This window comes from Dromiciops gliroides, chromosome 1, assembly GCF_019393635.1.
Source record: "Dromiciops gliroides isolate mDroGli1 chromosome 1, mDroGli1.pri, whole genome shotgun sequence".
NCBI classification, from domain to species: domain Eukaryota; kingdom Metazoa; phylum Chordata; class Mammalia; order Microbiotheria; family Microbiotheriidae; genus Dromiciops; species Dromiciops gliroides.
The window spans coordinates 577,342,385-577,363,315 of NC_057861.1; the positions used below are offsets into that span (position 1 = coordinate 577,342,385).

Genomic DNA, 20,931 nt, shown 5'->3' on the forward strand with positions numbered 1-20,931 from the left:
CATTTTGGGGACTTTTGTGGTTGGGTCTTCTTAAAGCAAAGTATGTTAGACTTAGAGGCACTTTTACAAAACCTTTATACAGATAAATTTTTACATTTTCAAGAATTACCTCCTATCCTAATCCCATTTTTATAGTTTTTATCTCCTTTTTTAGTTTCCTTGCCTCTCCTTGTGGATGGCAGTAGATTAAAGCAATGGTACAGGGACAGCTAGGTGAAGCAGTGGATAAAGCACCAGCCCTGGATTCAAGGGGACCTGAGTTCAAATGTGGCCTCAGACACTTAACACTTACTAGCTGTGTGACCCTGGACAAGTCACTTAACCCCAATTGCCCCCCACACACACACACAAAAGCAAAAAAGCAGTGGTACAAGTCCCAACTAAAATTATTTCACAGACCCTACTAATGCACAGGTATAAAAATCAAGCACATGGAATTTGATTTTTATAGAAGTAAATTTTGTGCAGCAGACATAGGGAGATATTGACTTCAGTTTATTAATAGTTAACTTAGGGACAGCTAGGTGGTGCAGTAGATAAAGCACTGGACCTGGATTTAGGAGGACCTGAGTTCAAATCCAGCCTCAGACACTTGACTAGCTGTGTGACCCAGGGCAAGTCACTTAACCCTTATTGCCCTTCCCCCCCAAATAGTTCACTTGACTGATAATATTTTAAAATGCAGTTTCAGATGTTCGTGGTGGGAAAGGTCGTCCAAATAGCTCAGATGAAGAACAAGAAGGTGGAAGTCCAATTAATCAAAGTGTAGCCCAAGCCATCGCTGGAAATAATTTCAACCTCTTGAAGACATCTGGGGCATCTCTATCTTCCTTGGTATATACTCTCATTAATTTGACTAGCTTGCTTTTCATGTATATTCAGTATTTTCTTTTATAGTATGTATAGTATTCCTACATATGTGTAACAAAAGCAGTGTTTATAGTTGATACAGTTCTAATCTTGGAATTGGGAAATGAGTTCAAATCCCACATCTGATACTTACTACCTGTATGACCTTAGGCAAATCACTTAACCCCTATTGCTTAGACCTATTAAATTACTGACAAACTATAATGATCCATAATGGCAGAGGAATTCTCTATTCCAGGAATTCTCCCACACTGATAGCATAACATCTCCTTCATGTCTCCACCTACATAAACAATGAAGATTTCAATTCTCTTGCTATGTGCTAGAGGAAATAATTAATAATTGGGAGGCCAGACCACTGGGCAAAATTGCCTGGATCGGGCAAAGAGTAAGGTCAGAGAATCTGAAGCTAGCAAGGTTTACAGGAACAACAAAGAATCAAACAACTAGCTCAAGGTTGAGTAGTTCTTGGTAGTAAGAGAAATTCAAAGTATTCTATACTCTGCCTTCTGTCTGGTCCCTTGCAATCAAGGATCAGCCTGTGAAAGCACCTCAACAACTCAGCCCATAGCAATTGTAGGACCAAAGGTAGTTCTAGCTTCTTTTGTTCTGACTCTTTTGTCTCTGCTCAAGAAGCTAAAAAGCCTAAAGCTTTTTGTTTGCTTTAGTTTTATTTGATGCTTCTTATTTTTATATCACATTATTTTCCATATGTGGCCTTGCATGTTTTCCCAACCCAGTTAGGCACACCTTGTAACACTTTAAAAATTTTTTTAAAATAATAATAAAGGGGGGGGGCAGCTAGGTGGCGCAGTGGATAAAGCACCGGCCCTGGATTCAGGAGGACCTGAGTTCAAATCCGGCCTCAGACACTTGACACTTACTAGCTGTGTGACCCTGGGCAAGTCATTTAACCCTCATTTCCCCTGCCCCCCCCCCAAATATATAATTACATGAGAATTGCTTAAGAACAACTAAGAAATGGATACTAGATCAGGGAATGAAGAATTCTTACATTCTGAGAGCTTAACATGTTTTAATCTCATAACATTTCTCTTTCTCCACAATCCCAATCCCTCAAAAATAAAACAAACCAAAAAACCTTATTCCAGCCCTACAAGCAATACAATGTGCTAAATTCTGATACCACCCGCAACCTCATGATCTGTTTCCTGTGGATCATGAAAAATGCAGACCAGAGCCTCATTCGAAAGTGGATTGCAGACCTACCATCAATGCAACTGAACAGGATTTTAGATCTACTTTTCATCTGTGTCTCATGTTTTGAGTACAAGGTAAATGGAATAACTCAGTTTTCTCCAAATTTCAGTACAGTTTTGAGAGGTTTATTTGCTTTTTGTTTTTGCAGGAGGGTGGCATGCAGTGAGGGAGGATAAAGTAGAAAGGCATCTCTCCCATTTCTGTGCCTTTTGCACATTAAAATTCATTTATTCTTCCTTTAATTAATATTGTAATATAGTGTAAGATGATCTGCTGGGAAGCACGTGGTTATTTTCAGCAAGGCAATGATCCAATATAACTCTGAAGGACTTATAAAAATTGCAATTCATCTACAGAGAAAGAACTGATGGTATCTGAAAACAGATTGAAACGTATTTTTTTTTGACAATTCCTTAATCTGAAGTTTTGTTTCTGTTTTCTCTCACAACCTAGCTAATGTGGAGATGTTTTCCTTAACTACTCATGTATAACTTATATTGAATTGCTTGAGTTCTTGGGGTGGGGTGGGGTGGGAAGGAAGGGAGGAAGAGAGGTTGGAACACAAAGTTTTAAAAAACCGATGTCAAAATTTATTTTTACAGGTAATTTGGAAAATAAAATTCTAAACAGAGAAAAAATTAATATTGCAATGTACTAGGAAAGAATAGGAAGATATCTCTTCATTCTTTCCATATTTATATAATAAATAGAAGAATCCCAGTCACAGAATCTCCCACCCCCTCCAAATTTGTCCATATAACACATAACTTCACTAGCTGAAGCTTTAAAATTGTTCCAAGGATTAGCGCATACAGATAATAATTATCAAAATGACTCTCCCTCTCCCCCCCCCTTAATTTTGCTCAGGGAAAACAAAATTCTGACAAAGTCAGTACCCAAGTCCTTCAGAAGTCAAGAGATGTGAAGGCACGGCTAGAAGAGGCCTTACTGAGAGGAGAAGGTGCCAGAGGGGAAATGATGCGCCGCTGTAAAACACCAGCAGGTGAGTTTATAATGGTCTCATTCTGATTTTTCTCTGAATGCTTCAGATGCTTTGTGGGAAGGTATATTTCTGCCAATAAGATTTCAACTTTAAGTTCCTTAAAGGATGATGGTGCCTATGCCTTGCAATAGCAAGGTTTGTGATTCTACAGTGAGTTTAACTGTCCACCAGGCAATCCACAAGCATTTATTAATCGCCTGCCATACTCCTTTATAAATAGGTTGGTTTTAGTAGCTGGGGTCATGTCTCTGAATGACATCTGGCATCAAGATGAATTTAACAGGGGTAAAAGGGCCAAGCCCCAGAATGTGGCCCTCGGGGTAAGGAACAACAACATTGATCATATTAATGATAATAAATAACATTTTTATAGCATCTACTGTGTACCAGGTCCTATGCTAAGCACTTGACAATTATTAAATTATTCTCATTTGAACTCATTTGATAAGGAAGGAAAGGAGTAGCCATCCTAGCCAGGAGCATCTTTAGGAGGGTCTGATTGGCCCCTGGGTTTATTCAGAGAATGCCTCATCATTAACAACAACAACAACAACAATAATAATAATAATAGCATTTGTATAGCAATTTAAGGTTTGAAAAATGCTTACAAATAGGATCTCATTAGATCCTCATAACAGCCCTGGGAGGTAGGTGCTATTGCTATCCTGATGTAACAGATGATTCAATGACATAATATTCATGAAAAGTGCTTAGCACAGTGCCTGGCACATAGTAGGCACTATAGAAATGCTTCTTCCTTTCCTTTCTCCACTACCTTGTCCATAGAGCACATAACTCCACTAGCTGAAACCTTCATGTTGTTTATTCATTTATTTATTTATTTTTGTGGGGCAATGAAGGTTAAGTAAGGCCCAGGGTCACACAGCTAGGAAGCATCTGAGGCCAGATTCCATCCCAAAGACCACCCAAAAAAGCCACCCTGTCACTCCTGGAGCCAATTTTCCAGGGAACCCAAACATGGTGCCCCCAAGCTATGGCAACATGTATCCTTGTACCCTTTCACTGTGGCATCCTGGGGAAGCAATGAGCAGGGAATTGCAGTGAGCTCAGACTCCTGTTACAGTGGTAAGGCCTCTGTCCACCTCCGGGCTAGTCAGCATTCCATGGGTGAGCCTGAGTTTCACTGGAAGGCTCCATGGTGGAGAGCTACAAAAATGGAATCAGAAAAGTTGAGCTTTGAGAGCACAGGCCCAAGGCAGGACAGGTATACCTTCCACCACAGCTTTCCCCACCGGGGTCAGGGAACATATCAGCCCCTGGGGAGCTCGATCAGGTGCCTGGTGGGTTTTGTTGCTGACCTTTCCACAGCACATCATGTTTTCTAGTCATCAGCAGAATGTCAGGCTGAACTACCTCAATAAGGCTTGTTATAGAAATCCCCACTATCTTGAAGAGTTTCATTCTAATCAAATTCCAATCATGCGTTTCTTAACTCCTAGGGAATGACCGGTTTCCAGGACTAAATGAAAACCTGAGATGGAGGAAAGAGCAGACACATTGGCGACAGGCTAACGAAAAGTTAGATAAGTAAGTCACTCAGCAACCTTGCGATACTTTTACCAAAAGTCCGAACTATTCTTCCCAGGGTACTTAGGTTACCAAAACAGCTGTATCCTTCAAAGGCAAAGAGAACGAAATATCATTATCTGTGTAGGTGCAGTCTGTCCAGTAGGCCAGAGTAATCAAAAGCACAGCATCCTTGGATGAGCATTAAAATTCTGTGAGCTTTCTGGACTGGTAGTGTATTTAAGGAAAAATAATGCTTGCATATTTCAGATGTCATTGCAAGGGTGATAATGTACAGAAGAAATATTTTTCCATGGCGAAGGCAGTTGATAAGTTCACAAAGAAAGCAAGAGAGAACACAGGCTACGTGCCCATGTCTGCACAATTTCACACCAAACATATCTTGGGGGTTGTTAATAGGTCTGTGTCTGCCTTGCGACTCAGACAAAAATGAGAGGAATTTTAGCATGTTTGAAAAAGCAGCAAGTCTCCTTTTGCTAATGGATGTGCCATTTCCATTTTACAGGACTATAGATTGAGATCTGGTAGAGAATATAAGGGCAGCTAGTGGTGCATGGTTAGAGCACTGGGCCTATGGTCAGGAAGATTCACCTTCCTGAATTCAAATGCAGCCTCAGATATTTACTACATTCGTGACCCTGGACAAGTCACTTAACCCTGTTTGTCTCACTTTCCTTATCTGTAAAATGAGTTCGGGAAGGAAATAACAAACCACTCCAGTATCTTTGCCAAGAAAACCCCAGATGGGGTCACTGAGAGTCTGACATGATTGAACAACTGAACAAACAGATTCATATCATAGGTCGTGTTGAAGGAGCACTGTTTAATCAGTGCTTTTTTTTTTTCTGTGCTATTGATCTAACTTTTGTAATATTAAAGTTTTCTGCCCCTTCCCTGCCTGATGCTTTTCAAAATTCTTAGCAAACTACAGAGTTTAAGGGTTTAGGCTAGGAAGAATGGGTGTATTTTATAATAAATGCTATGGAAATTTTTAGATGGTTAGATCACCAATACACAAGATCATTATTACCTGAACTGATGTTTGTGCAGACCCGCTTCTTGGGCTTGCCAACCACGTAGACTCTTTTCATGATTCAATCTGACTGAGCCAGACTTTCATACCACCAGTCACTGGGTACCTTTGGTGTGTTCTCCCAAAGTAGTAGCTGCTAATTCTCTTCTTTAAAAAAATTTTTATACACACACACACACACACACACACACATACACACATACATATATACATATATGTATAATTTTTAATTTTTCTCAACTATATGTACTGTTTTTTTTTCTTTTCTGTTTGTTTTTTTTTTTTTTGTGGGGCCACGAGAGTTAAGTGACTTGCCAAGGGTCACACAGCCAGTAAGTGTCAAGTATCTGAGGCTGTATTTGAGCTCAGGTCCTCCTGAATCCAGGGCTGGTTCTTAAACACTGCACCACCTAGCTGCCCCCTTCTCAATTACTTGTAAAGATATTTTTGAGTTCCAAATTTTTCTCCCTCCCCCCTTCCAGGCCAGCAAGCAATTTGATATAGGTTATACATTATTATCGTGTTAAACATATTTCCACTTGCTAGTTCTCTTCTGAAGAGAACCATGATATTTCATAGAAAGAGAGCAGAAAAAAAAAATGGTATGTGTTCAATGAAACCAAGTTATTTGGAACTTTTAAAAGGGAGCTTCAAACTCTTTCTTAGCAGATCACTTCCAAAATATTTTAGTTGTGCTCTTTTTATAGCACTGTGCAATCTAAGTCAGAAATAAAGACCCTAGAGACCTCTTTAAAAAAAAGACTAGGACATTCTCCAAATGTCTTTATGCTTTTAAAATAAAACGTTCAATAAATAAAATGCTGCTTTCAGCTTTCACTAACTCTTCAAAAATGCTGTCATTTTAAGAGTAAGTCAGAGGATCATGGGATCTGAGCTCAAGTCATGATAGTGTCTTGGACAAATTGTGTGACCACTGACAAATTCGTAACTTTGGCACTAGAGGTTCCTATTCCAAACTCCCTCATTTTCCAGATGAGAAAACTGAGAATCAGGTAGGTTAAGCGCTTTGCCCAACCTGGTTGTAATGTGTAGAACTGGAATTTGAGTCCAGATTAGAGGATCACCTGTTTAGAGCTATAAGGGACCTCAGAGATCGTTTTCCTAGCTAAGGAAACCGAGGCCCAGAGAAATGAAATGACTTGCCTAGGTTACATAGGTAATAAATAGAAGGGCCAAGATTCAAACTAAGGTCCTCTGACTCCACATCCTGTGCTCTCTACTATACTATACCAGTCTCTTTGAGCCTCAGTTGTCTCATCTGGAAAATGGGGATCACAATATTCATACTACCTACTTTACAGGGTATAAATAAACAAACTTTATAAATCATCAAACACTATTTTCTTGAGGATTTATATCACTAATACTGCTGCTGGGGGCGGCTAAGTGGCACAGTGGATAAAAGAACCAGCCCTGGATTCAGGAGGACCTGAGTTCAAATCCAGCCTCAGATACTTGACACTTACTAGCTGTGTGACCCTGGGCAAGTCACTTAACCCCCATTGCCCTACAAAAAAAACAAAAACAGAAACAAAACTAATACTGCTGTTGCTGCTACTTCTACTTCTACTACTACTACTACTACTACTAATAATAATAATAATAATAATTTGATATTTAGTATTAATCTACAAGCAGAGTTTAGTTTGAGAAGCAAGAGCTGGATAATGGAAAGGAAATAACTAGTATAATGAAGACCAAGATAGGAGAGGGCAAAAGGACCAGGCCTGGGGATGAGGCCTTTTAATAAATACAAAATTACTTAATTACTTCAGAGATTTGTTTTGTTGAAAATAGCTGAAATCCTTGCCCTCCATCCTTCTACCCCCTCCTGCATCCCAGTGTTAGAGATGGTAGTAGACCTTAAGAAAATCTTTAGGATTCTCTCTCTCTCTCTCTCTCTCTCTCTCTCTCTCTCTCTCTCTCTCTCTCTCTGTCTCTGTCTCTGTCTCTCCAATCTTAGGTTGATCACTTCTCTACACATCTTTTCCAAATTGCTTGAGGTTTATGGTGGTAGTACATGGCCCAATCATCCTGGCTTTCACATAGACAGTGACAATGAATGCAAAAATACAAGAAATACTCTCAGAATCTAAGAGTTTCCAAATACATAGCATCTGGTGTACCGTGGATGTCAGAGTGCCAGCTTTCCTGGGCCTTGTCCTCAGATGGAAAGGTTTTAGAGAAAAGTCAGTGGTGAGACAAAGAGCCAGGGCTTGGCTGAGCAAACTTGGGATTGTCTTTTGAAAGTCTAATTGACTAGCTTTACCTTGACCCAATTCGGAAGGAATCTTAGCCTCCTCACTCAGTGGCATCATTGTTTGCCAAACTCAGATCACACCCAACCTGGCTCTCTCTGGCCTGTAGCATGGGCTCCACCTTGCCCAGATTTGGAGATTGCTGTCAGTACACGAAACTCCAAAGTGTCCCTGAGGGATGGTTTGAGCAATCTGATTGGCCAGCCTGACTGACTCTCATTCTACACAGGTCTCTTCCTGTTTAAAGACCAATGGGGCCCTTTTAGTCGACTTAACAATTATAATAATGACTTTGGGATGTCAGAGAACCAGACAGCCATCAAATTAATGACCTGGAAAAAACAACAACACTTCTTCTAAAACCCCAGAAAGAGCCCTACCTGCACACCCTGTTTACTTCCCTAAGTCACCTGCTCTGTTGTTTTCACTGAAAGGTCTGCCTTTCTGAGGCTTTGCTTGGGCGTTAGTTTGCAGATTGCAATCTTTAGTATACCGCCAGACTGGATGTGTGCTTAATCTGACCTCTTTTTATTCCTTAGAACAAAGGCAGAGTTAGATCAAGAAGCCCTGATTAATGGCAACCTGGCCACGGAAGCAAATTTAATCATCCTAGATATGCAGGAAAATATTATCCAGGTGAGAAAATCAACAGCAAACCATGTTCCATATGGGATGTTTTTACTAGGATCTTTAAAAAAGACTTTTGGACAGGATTTTCAGGGAAAAGAAATCAAGGTGGACCCTGGATTGCTCCTTTTTGTTTGTTTGTTAGAGAAACCAGTCTATTCTGCCCTTCTTTTCACAGTAGAGTTCACCTTACAAGTCTGGGAGGTGCTAAACATTTTCCCCCAGCCTGTATAATTCTCCTGGGGATTGGGATGGGGAGGTGGACTTGTAAAAGATGATATTCTGGCCCATAGTCCTTAAAGGTGATTGTGTGGAAGTATTGGGCAGTTTGTGCTTATAGTCAGGCCCATAAAATAAACACATAGCCACCATGGGGAGCTTGGCGGTGCTATAACTTCCCCACTTCATCTTCCAGTTGAAGATGTGAGAAAAACTTCTAACAGAACACAAAGTCATGGAGTGCCCAGTTGACCTGAACAGAAGGGAATAAATGATAGGTGATGTTGTGGTACAGTAGAAAGAGTGCTGGGATGAGAATACCTCCCTTTGAATCCTGGTTCCGCAGCTTACTACCTGTGTAGCAGGCCCTCACTTTCCTCATCTGTAAGATATACCTTGAAACATAGAACTAATGGACTCAGAGTGGCTATTGAGACATACTGTTTTGGACATGGCCAATGGGAGGATTTGTTTTCCATGACTACACGTGTTTGTAACAGGGATTTTGTTTTTCTTTCATTCTCAATAGGAGATTGGAGGGGGAAATCCCTTCTTTTTGTTTTTGTGTTGTTTGTTTTTTTGGTGAGGCAATTGGGGTTAAGTGACTTGCCCAGGATCACACAGCTAGCAAGTGTTAAGTGTCTGAGGCTGGATTTGAACTCAGGTCCTCCTGACTCCTGGGCTGGTGCTCTATCCACTGCACCATCTAGCTGCCCCAGGAAATCCCTTCTGAGGGAGAGAAGGTGGATTCTTGTTGATGGGAAGAAGAAAAATAAAAATTGAATTTTAAAAGTTTAAATAACAACAACAAAAATGAGGGGGTTGTACTGGATGACCTCTAGGGTCCCTCTACTTCTAGAGCTATGACCCTAAATAGAATGAAAGCTCCTTGGGGGCAGCTAGGTGGTACAGTGGATAAAGCACCGACCCTGGATTCAGGAGGACCTGAGTTCAGATCTGGCCTCAAACATGTGACACTTACTAGCTGTATGACCCTGGACAAGTCACTTAACTCTCATTGCCCCACAAAAAAAAAAAAAAAGAAAGAAAGAAAGAAAGCTAGCTTCTTGACATCAGGGACTGGGATTTATTTTTTTTTGTCTTTGTATCCCCTAACACAGTGCCTGACACATAGCAGATGCCAAATAAATGCTTTTCATTGATCTTATGATATTGTCATAAGGAAACTCCTGATTAGCAGTGATACTTCAGAGCTATAAGAGATATCGTTGAAGTATAATGAGATCTCCATAATCCAAGCTTTGGAATTGTCTAAAATGATCATGCTTATAGCAAAAGAACTGCCGGTGTCATCCTCTCTGTCTTGCCCTTACATTCATAGCACCTTGAAACTGCGTTTAAGATTATACATTTGCAGCTGGAAGGAAGCTTAGAGGCTTCCTAGTACAAAGCCCTCATTTTACAGATGAGGAAACAAACAAGCCTTGAAGCTAGCAGTCTTTCCTTTATACCTTGAGGCTTTGTCTGTTGTATTAATTCCCAGTCCTCAGTGTGAGCTTACAACTTTCTAAAAAGAGCTGAAAGAAATGTATGCCTATGGTGCCTTATTATTTATATCATGGGGAAGCTAGATGGTACAGTGGATAGAGCATTGGGCCTGGAGTCAGGAAGACTCATCTTTGAATGTAAATATAGCCTCAGACATTCCCTGTTTCCTCAGTTTCCTCGTCTGTAAAACGATCCAGAGAAAGAAATAGCAAACCCCTCCAGTATCTGTGCCAAGAAAACCCCAAACGGAGTCACAAAGAGTCCAATATGACTGAAAGGACTAAACAACAAAAAAGATAAAAGTTAGTTACCATTATTGTTGTTGTTGTTATCTTGAACTATCCAATAGATTCTATGTCCCATTCACTTTGGAAAACTAAGATTCTCCAAAGAAGCATCAATGCCATCCAACAGCCCCTGCTGTACTCAGGGTCCCCCAGAACTTGGGAATGGTGCCTGTTTCTGAGTCAGGAAACCTGAGTTTGAGTCTTGGCTCTGCACTCATTAGCTGTGTGACCCTAAAAAAGAAATCTAACCTCTCTGGGATTCAGTTTCTTCATCTATGAAGTGGGAACATTTATCCCTGTACTGCCTCCTTCACTGGCTTTTTGTAAAAAGAGAATGTGAAAGTCAGTGTGAAAAGTGTTATAAGGCCATAGGAATATGTGTGATGTTTATTATTTAGGACACTTCTGGAGGCTGGGGCCTTTAGATAGGGATGGGGCGAGGTACTTTGCAAAGCCTTACTTGAGACCACAGAATGGAATTTACATCATGAATTAATTGGAGAGTTTAAGAACTTGGGACCTGGTGCTGTACCCCCTGACAGCATCCTTAAGGGGACATTTTGGACCTTGTTGGGGCACAATATAAAGCAGGCTAGTCCTGAGAATATGGGAGGTAGAATTGTTAGCTTTTGATGTGTTAGGAGTCTCTGGGGTCCTGCTGTCTTTTGACACAGTGTCAGGGGCTTGATTTAAGTCCATATAGGTAGCCGTGCTCTGCTACTTATTATTTGTATGTCTTTGAGCAAGCCACTGAACTTCTCTGAAACTTATCTTTAAAATAGGACTCATTGCCTAAATCTTTACCTATAAAAGGGGACTCATTGCCTAAATTCTAATCTGTAAAATGGGACTCTTTGCCTACGTCACAGGCTAGATGTGAAGAGAGAAATGAGATCATGGCTAGAAAGCACTTTGTACACCTCTACATGAGGATGTGTTCTTTACACCATTTTTATTCTGTGCACATAGGCCAGCTCTGCCCTGGACTGCAAAGACAGCCTGCTGGGAGGGGTCCTGAGGGTCTTGGTGAACTCCCTGAGCTGTGACCAGAGCACCACCTACTTGACTCACTGCTTCGCCACACTCCGAGCTCTCATTGCCAAGGTAAACTTCGGCCCTGTTCTTTGTTTTCTTTCTTAATGAGTTTCTCTGGCCTGCAGCATCCTGTCTACAGTGGGAAAGACTCCTAAAGGGCAGATGAAGTGACAGAATGTAAAGGAGCACACATAGAGACATCTCTGTCTGTGTTCATGGTGAATTGATTATCAGGGTGGAGGAGGAGGAAGCCTAATGGCTCCATTTATTTTTGTTTGTTTATTTTTGGGTTTTTTGGGGGTTTTGCGGGGCAATGGGGGTTAAGTGACTTGCCCAGGGTCACACAGCTAGTAAGTGTCAAGTGTCTGAGGCTGGATTTGAACTCAGGTCCTCCTGAATCCAGGGCTGGTGCTTTATCCACTGCGCCACCTAACTGCCCCCTAATGGCTGCATTTAAAACTTGGAATAGTCTCAAGAAATCTAGAATGGCTGGGGATCTTAGAACCAGACTTTCATGTGGGCAAAGAGCCAACAACAAGCCTTTTGCTTGAGATACAGTTTTGCCACATATCTTTTTCCTAAATGTTGTTGTTGTTGTTGAGTCATTTCAGTCATGTCTGATTCTTTGTGACCCAATTTGGTGGGGTTTTTTGGCAATAATACTGGAGTAGTTTGCCTTTTCCTTCTCCAGCTCATTTTAAAGATGAGAAAACCGAGGCAAAGTGATTTGACCAGGGTCACAGAGCTAGTAAGTGTCTGAGACCAGATTGGAGCTCAGGGCTTCCTGTCTCCAGGCTCAACAGCGTATACACTGCACCACCTAGCTTTGAATATTAGCAAAAGAATTTAGGAAAATAGGGCAGCTAGGTGGGTGCAGAGCACCAGGTCTGGACTCAGGAAGGTCTGCGTTAAAATTTAGCCTCAGACACTTACTATCTACGTGACCCTAGGCAAGTCATTTAACCCTGTTGACCTTAGTTTCCTCATCTGTAAAATAAGATGGGGGGCAGCTAGGTGGCACAGTAGATAGAGCACCGGCCCTGGAGTCAGGAGTACCTGAGTTCAAATCCGGCCTCAGACACTTAACACTTACTAACTGTGTGACCTTGGGCAAGTCACTTAACCTCAATTGCCTCACTAAAAAAAGAAAAAGAAAAAAAAAATAAGATGGAGAAGGCAATGGCAAACTACTCCAGTATCTTTGCCAAGAAAACCCTATGCCTAGTATTGGCATGCTATGGTCCATGGGGTCATGAAGAGCTGGACACGACTAAATAAGTGGACAACAGCAAAGCTGAATCTAACTCCCTGGGTTCGTCACTGCATGCTTTTGTGTCACTGCATGCTGTGCATGGAAAAAACAGGCCACAGACCCAGACCAATCCAAACTCCTGCAAACACTTCAGATACCATAAAGAATGACACAAGGGACCAAGTGTTGATGGCCCGTACCTGTAATCACTGTTCCTGAGCGGTTGAAGCAGGAGGATCTCTTAAATTTAGGTGTTCTGTGCTGCAATGGGAACAATAGCCCTTAACAGCCTCCAGGAGCAGGGGTCCACAAGATTGCTGAAGGAGGGGGCTAACTGGCCCAGGTAGGAACCAGAGAAGGTCAATGCCCCTGTGGCAATGAGTAGTGGGATCGGCCTTGTGAGTAGCCTTGGTCCTTCTACACTGGGAGAGAAGACCCAGTCTTTAAAAAAAAAAAAAGGAATAAAAGGATGATAACAAGGGGAGGAAACCCAAGGACAGGCATTATGTACACTACCAAATACTATACCATACCTTCCCTCCTATTCTAGACCTTCTTCCTTCCCTCTTTGGGATGACTCATCAAAATTCTATCACCGCTAGCCACCAAAACTGGTCTCAGCCTACCATTGAACCACTCTGACACCAATAACCTTTCTCTTTTATGGCACCTCTAAATGAAAGAGCAATCGACTATGCCTCATACCAGTTGATCCCACAGTGGCAAAAGTAGGGAAGAAAATTCTTCTGAGCTCCATACATGGCAGCTCCTGGGTGTCCTAGTTATCTGGGCAATATATGTCACTTGTCATTAAATCCTGCAAACCCTAATGCTCTGACAAGCCCCAAGGCTTCAGAAGTCAGTTTATCATAGCCCCAGGAATATAACTACAGACTGCTTACTGCACATACTTTGCAGCATATGACTCCAGCAGTTATCTTAAAACTGTTGCTTGGGGGTAGCTAGGTGGTACAGTGGATAGAGCACCGGCCCTGGAGTCAGGAGGACCTGAGTTCAAATCCGGCCTCAGACACTTAACACTTGCTAGCTGTGTGACCCTGGGCAAGTCACTTAACCCCCATTGCCTCACTGAAAAAAAACAAAAACTGTTGCTTGTTTCCCCCTGGATGATCTCCTCACTGGTAGCCAAACATTTTCAATGGGCTTTGGTGGATATGGAGCAAGGGGGCCACTGCCTTCTAATTTGTAACTTTCTGACAGATGGGATCTAGCCCATGAGTTGGCTTAGTTAAGGTGGCCCTCACAGCAGTTACACAATTCACAATTAAACCCTAAGTATACCCCGTTGCTGAAATCCATCTTCTGAGTCAAGTGTCTCATTATCGTGTGAAGCAATAGATTAACTGCCTGGATGGTTTTTCTTTTCCAAGTCAACATCTGCATATTTCCTCAGGCCCCTCCCCCAGTGTGTGTGTGTGTGTGTGTGTGTGTGTGTGTGTGTGTGTGTGTGTGTGTGTGTGTTGGAAATCGAGGAGTGGGGTGTAATGGTCTCTACTCTCTCTCCTAGTTTGGAGACCTGCTGTTTGAGGAGGAGGTGGAGCAGTGTGCTGACCTGTGCCAACGAGTATTGCATCACTGCAGCAGCAGCATCCACATCACGCGGAGTCAAGCCTGTGCAACCCTCTACCTACTCATGAGATTTAGCTTTGGTGCCACCAGTGTAAGAAACCTTAGGCCCAGCGAGAGTGAGATTGGGGAGGGGGAACCCACTCCACGTTTGCCCTGCCAGGACTTAGAAGGGAGTCAGACCAAGGCATTCATTCATTAGTCAAGGGGCAAATAAGGTAGATACTTGGAGCTTTGAAAGTGGACTCTGTCCTCAGCTATGAGAAACAGAAACAACTGTGCCTATCACCTAAAACGAGGTGAGTTTAATGTTTGCCAGGAGGAAAGCAGCAAGGTTCTCAAGGGCATGGTAGCTTCTAGGGTAGTTCATTCTGTTATGGAGTGAATGCGTTCATGCATTCAAATTGCAATGAATATCTCCCATCAGTGAAGTCAAAGAATGAATGTACTCTGCCACCGAGAGCATGAAGAATATAGAACAGTTGCTCATCCACTCTGAATTATCCTTGGTCATTATGAGACAGATTTACAGCAGTGGACTTAAGCTTTTGAAAGAGATACGCATGCCAACAATGTGTCAGCCCTTCAAGTCCAGCTTTACCACAGAACAGTAATGCTCAGCCCACTGATTGTGTTCCATTTTGGGTCCATCTCTTTGGAAGGCTTCTTGTGTAGGGGGGTGGTATTAAAGCGTAATTTATGTTAAATCAGAAAACAGGTGGTCCTAAGAAGGACTAGAAAAGGGCTTCGGAAACACGGGGATAGCTATCAATCAACCTATCAATAAATATTTATCATGAACCTACTATGTGCCTGGCACTGTCCTGGGTGCTGAAGACACAAATTTAAAAGTAAGCTACCCCTGACCTCAAGGAGCTTACATTTTACTGGATGACTAGCTCTGAGAATATTTGGGTACTCAACCCAAGTGACCAGGATGCTCCAAATATGCTTTTTCAGAGGAGCTGTAGGGAAATGACCAAGCTCCAAATGTCATGGTCATAGAAGTACCATGCTTCCCTTCTCTGCACATTTACACAAAGGAAAAACTGTCTGATCATCAAAGGCTCAGTCCTGTGCCCTAACTTGATAGACATTTGCCCAACCTACTGTTTATAACTATTGGCATTTTAGAACTCAGAAGGACCTTAGAACAATAATCATGGGATCATAAATTTCAAGATGGAGGCACTCTTTAGCAGTCATCAAATCTCATTTTCCCATTTTCTCCCCCATTGTAATATAAATCCCTTTAAAGCAAAGAGTATTTTCTCATCTTTGTATCCTCAGCACTTAGCAGACTGCCTGGGACTAGTAAATGTTTAATCAATATCTATTGGTGGGTTGATTGATTTTGAAGTTGAGGAAACTGAGGGCAAGGAGGGTAAGGCACTTACCCAAGGTCATGCAGGTGATAACTGGCAGTTCTGAAACTAATATCCTTTCCAGCAGACTGCATTACTTTTTTTTTTGGCATGGCAATGAGGGTTAAGTGACTTACCTAGGGTCACACAGCTAGTAAGTGTCAAGTGTCTGAGGCCGGATTTGAACTCAGGTCCTCCTGAATCCAGGGCCAGTGTTTTATTCACTGCACCACCTAGCTGCCCCCAACTGCATTACTTTTTTTTTTCTCTTTTGCAGAGCAATGAGGGTTAAGTGATTTGCCCAGGGTCACACAGCTAGTAGGAACTGCATTACTTCTAATGAAACATTTACATCTTTACAGTTAAGAAAAGTGAGGTCACATAAGCAAACAAGGGAAAAGCTAGAACTAGAATCCAATCTGCAATATGTTTTAAAATTAGAAGGAAAATTGACAAAGGCACAGGGTGTAGTATCTATTTAAATCTTAACATTAATCTCCTTGTGTACTGTTTAGGGTTGTAGGTTGGGTTTTTTGGGTGTTTTTTTCTTTTACAACATTCAATTGAAAGAAAAGGAAAAATATTAAGATAATGCCATGAGGCAAAGATTGAAAATTGATGTTTTTTAGCCAATTTGTGATTCTAATACCTATATATAATAATAGAGTACTATCTAATAAACTGTTTTCTGATTATTTTTCCGGTAAAGAATTTTGCAAGAGTGAAGATGCAAGTAACAATGTCCCTGGCTTCTTTGGTTGGCAAAGCATCAGATTTTAATGAGGAATACTTGAGAAAATCCTTACGAACCATCTTGGCATATGCAGAAGAGGATACAGCTATGCAGGCAACTCCTTTTCCTGCCCAGGTTAGGCTCAAGAGTTCAATGGATTATAGATGTAAAGCTTGAAAGGATCTCCAGGGTCGTCTTGTCCAGCTCTATCATTCAATAAATGAGGAACTGAGGCCTAAGAAAGTGAAGTGGAGCCATTTATAAAGAAGTGCTAGGTACTATTAAAAAGGAGGTGGTGTGTTTCTGTACCCTCCCCCACCTCTTTAACAAATTTTCTTTCTTATTAATGCAAAAGACGTGAATATTTAAATTACAAAAAAAAAACAGAAAAAGAGTTCATTGTATATAAAACTATGAAATTCTACTACACGTGGTCTGAGAGTTTTGCTCAACATGATAGTACCAAATCTGTCCCTGCTTACATGTCCCCTGCTGATCTCCCCTTTACTCTCTTCTGTGTATGTATTTTTTCAATGTTCTAGTGACATCCTTTTCTTTTTTCTTCTTATTTTTTGCATCACTATTGCTACTCACCCATAAATCCCTCCCCCTATCCCCAAATAAAAACCTTCCCTTGTAACATCTCCCAGAGCCTTTTTTTTGGGGGGGGGGCAATGAGGGTTAAGTGACTTGCCCAGGGTCACACAGCTAGCAAGTGTCGTGTCTGAGGCCAGATATGAACTCAGGTCCTCCTGAATCCAGGGCCAATGCTTTATCCACTGCACCACCTAACTGCATCCCGCCCCCCCCCCCATCCTGAGAGCCTTTTTAGTGGCCTGCTCTCTTTTTGGTATCGCTCCCTCCTACCAGTGCCAAGGCAGCATATTATTATAAGCAGCACCAACTTCCCTTCCTGACACTGTCCTGTGCATTTTTCTTACCCTTCAACAAATCTTTTCCATCCCAGTCTCTCAGGGTCCTACTTTCTTCAAACAAATGAGACCAATATATTCTGACTCAGGTGTTAATGGGACCTATTATATCACATCATCCCAAAATAACCAATTCACATTTTAACTCAGACCTTCAAAAAATTACTCAGAATCTCTTTGGAGTAATTAGTGATTGAAATTCTATGCAACCTATTTGGGCTTCAGAGCCAGTAGACTTTCCACTGGGCCTCAAATGACCTCATAAAGGTGGCTCTTGTAACTTCCCTTAGACTACTTCGTTGGACCTTCATGAATGGACTTAAGAGTAATTGGAAGTCCTAGAAAAATAAGTATATCCAGGGGGTTGCTTGTGAGACTGTAACATTCACAGCCCCATCCCACTGCCTGCTCTTGATCATTTAGCAGTGTGCCTGGAATAGTCCACTGTTAAAAATATCACTTGTCTCATGCCATGGCTAGCAGTTTATTTTCAACATTCAGTAACCTTCTATGTATATAACACTAAGCAAAGAGATATGCAAAGGTAACTTGGACACAGTCCTGCGCTCAAGAATTTTGCAGACTTTCAGGAATACAGTATTGGTGGGAGTATGTAATAGCTACATAATGGTGCAAATGCAGTCTAGAATAGTACAGAATACTATGTAAAATGTGAGAAAGAAAAGATCATTTCCAACTGGAGGGAGAATCATAATAATTCCCTTATATTGCACATAAAGGCTACAAAGCACTTTTTTTACAATCCTAAGCGCTGGGTAGTACAGGTATCATCACCCCTATTTTACAAATAAAGAAAGTGGAGATCAGTAACTTGTCTACAAGTTAAGTAACTTGCCCATACCCATAGTTATACAAACAATGAATATCATACCAGGAGTCAATCCCAAGTCCCTCCTAACTCAAAGTTCTTGCTACTAAAGCCTCTTCTTAAAAGATGGCTTGGTGTTTAATAGAAAACATAGGGGCAGCTAGGTGGCACAGTGGATAAAGCACCAGCCCTGGATTCAGGAGGACCTGAGTTCAAATCCAACCTCAGACACTTAACACTTACTAGCTGTGTGACCCTGGGCAAGTCACTTAACCCCAACTGCCTCACTAAAAAAAGAAAAAGAAAAAAAAAGAAAACATAGTGGAGGAGGAAAGGAGAAGGAGAAGGAAAGAGAATTTCAATGACTGGGAATGGTGTCAGCGGAATCAAGGAGGTTCCTTGGGCCATTGTCTTAACAAGACTCAAGGACAGCTTATTAAGTTTGCTGAATGACGTAGGAGAGAGTGATCCTGTTTTTTTGTTTTGTTTTTCTCTTTCACCATCACCTATAATTAATGGTAGGTAGAAAATCTAACAAGCTATCACTTGCTATCGACTCAAAGTCCCTTTGTGGGTAGTAAGTTTTATGGGCATTTTATTTTCCAAGTCAGATTCTTTCTTTAATGGATGTTCTACTTCTTCCCTTCCCAAGTATCTAGTTTCCATGTCACTGCAATAAAACTTAAGCCAACCTAATGCAAACGTTCATGGAATGTTTGTCCCTCACAAAGTCGATAAGTACCCAGGCCTGGGGCTGTGGTGAGACTTCTGAGAACTGTTTTGATATTGTTCCTACTGCAGGTAGAAGAACTTCTCTGCAACCTCAACAGCATTTTGTCAGACACGGTGAAAATGAGAGAGTTTCAGGAAGATCCAGAGATGCTTATGGATCTCATGTATAGGTAAAAGCATTCCAGTCAAATGAAAAGGGGACTCTGCGTACTCGGGATTTATAGGATCACAGGCTTGTATATTTTAAGTTGGAAGGGACCAGCATAAAGGTCAAACTATGACCTGATCCTTTGATGTTACAGATGAGGAAACCAAGGCCCATTTTAAGAGGTTAAGTGACTTGGTCAGAGTCACACAGTTAATTAGTGTGTAACACTGGCTTCACACTTAGGTTTTCCTGAAATCAAGTCTAGTGCTCTGATACACTGCATTATGTCACTAATAAATCTAACACAGCTCTCTTTTTTTTTTTACATCATGTTGCTATACATCAGCAAATTTGGGAATAAATGAAGAAAAATTTCAGTAACAAGAAATTTAGGGATTCAATTTACAGGTGCACTGTCCTTTTAAAATTTTAACTTTGCAAAGAAAGAAAGAGTGGCACTGTGGCAAGCAAGCAAGCCTTAGAGTCACTTCACCCTGCTTCTCACATGGACTGGCTGAGTGACCACTGGCAAGTGTCTTAACCTCTCAGTACCTCAGGCAACTCTAAGATTGTAGGTTGCTCAGCTAATTAGCTGTGGTAAAAGGAGTTTCCTCAATAGTTCTATATACCAAATAAAGCCACAGTAAAAACCAATAACTTACAAAACAATAAATAAAAGTGACTTTGTTTTACAAAACTAGATTAGCCATGTGGTTTAATTCTATAAATAAACTTCCCTAGGAGTCAGCATGTTTCCATTTTTTAGGTGGGTTTTGTTTTGGTTTTTTGGTTTTGGTTTTTTGTGGCGCAATGAGGGTTAAGTGACTTGCCCAGGGTCACATAGCTAAGTGTCAAGTGTCTGAGGCCGGATTTGAACTCAGGTCCTCCTGAATCCAGGGCCAGTGCTTTATCCACTGCACCACCTAGCTGCCCCATGATTCCATTTTTTTTTATTCTGAATAGAATTTTATTTTCCAAAATATATGTAAAAACAAAATTTTAACATCAATTTTTTAAAAATGAAATTTTCATCCAGCTTTTCAGAATATTTATCTAATGAAAAACAAAGTCTGCCTAAAGTAAAAAGCACCTTTTTTATATTTCATGATGTGTTAAAGAGATAACATCATCTTCCATATTAGTTATTTGGTATATTCTATCCCACATTCTGAAAACACTTAATAAGGACCTGCTAGGATCTCAAGACTATAGATTTAGAGCTGAAATACACCTGGGCGTCTCTCAGTTCAACCCTATCTTTTTTTTAGATGAAGAAACTGAGGCCTAGGAAGGTAAAGTAACATATCTAAGGTCACATAGAAAATAAATGGCAGAGATTGGCATTTGAATCTGGGATGCCATATGCAATGTATAATGCAGATACCTCTAACTTGCATCATAGAAAGTTGCCTGGGACACTGAAAGTTAAAGGAATTTGCCCATGGTCACACAGTGACCATTGGCCAGAGATGTGAAGATTTTAACCTTGTCTTTATCAGCACTGCTTACTGAGGCCTTCAAGTTCCTTGATAAAATCACAGGTCCAGACCAAAAAAAAATTTACATACAAAGTATGGTGCCTGGTACTGGGAGAGATAGAAAAATAAGTAGGATATAGTGTATAACTGGAAAGAGCTTATGATTTAATAAGATAAATAAAGGAAGGGATAGGGATTAGTCCAATGATTACACTGATACAGGGACCTCCAAGATTAGATACTCC

At 41.1% G+C, this 20,931-nt stretch overlaps 1 protein-coding gene across 1 annotated transcript in view; it reads left to right on the top strand.

Moving 5' to 3' along the window:
- DOCK8 (dedicator of cytokinesis 8) overlaps positions 1-20,931 on the top strand; it is a 330,991-nt gene that overhangs the window by 273,795 nt on the left and 36,265 nt on the right. Inside the window, 9 exon segments of the mRNA XM_043978441.1 lie at positions 686-834; positions 1,983-2,165; positions 2,959-3,094; positions 4,555-4,642; positions 8,494-8,590; positions 11,566-11,700; positions 14,412-14,564; positions 16,544-16,702; positions 19,130-19,230. Of these exon segments, the coding sequence (XP_043834376.1) occupies positions 686-834; positions 1,983-2,165; positions 2,959-3,094; positions 4,555-4,642; positions 8,494-8,590; positions 11,566-11,700; positions 14,412-14,564; positions 16,544-16,702; positions 19,130-19,230 (1,201 nt within the window).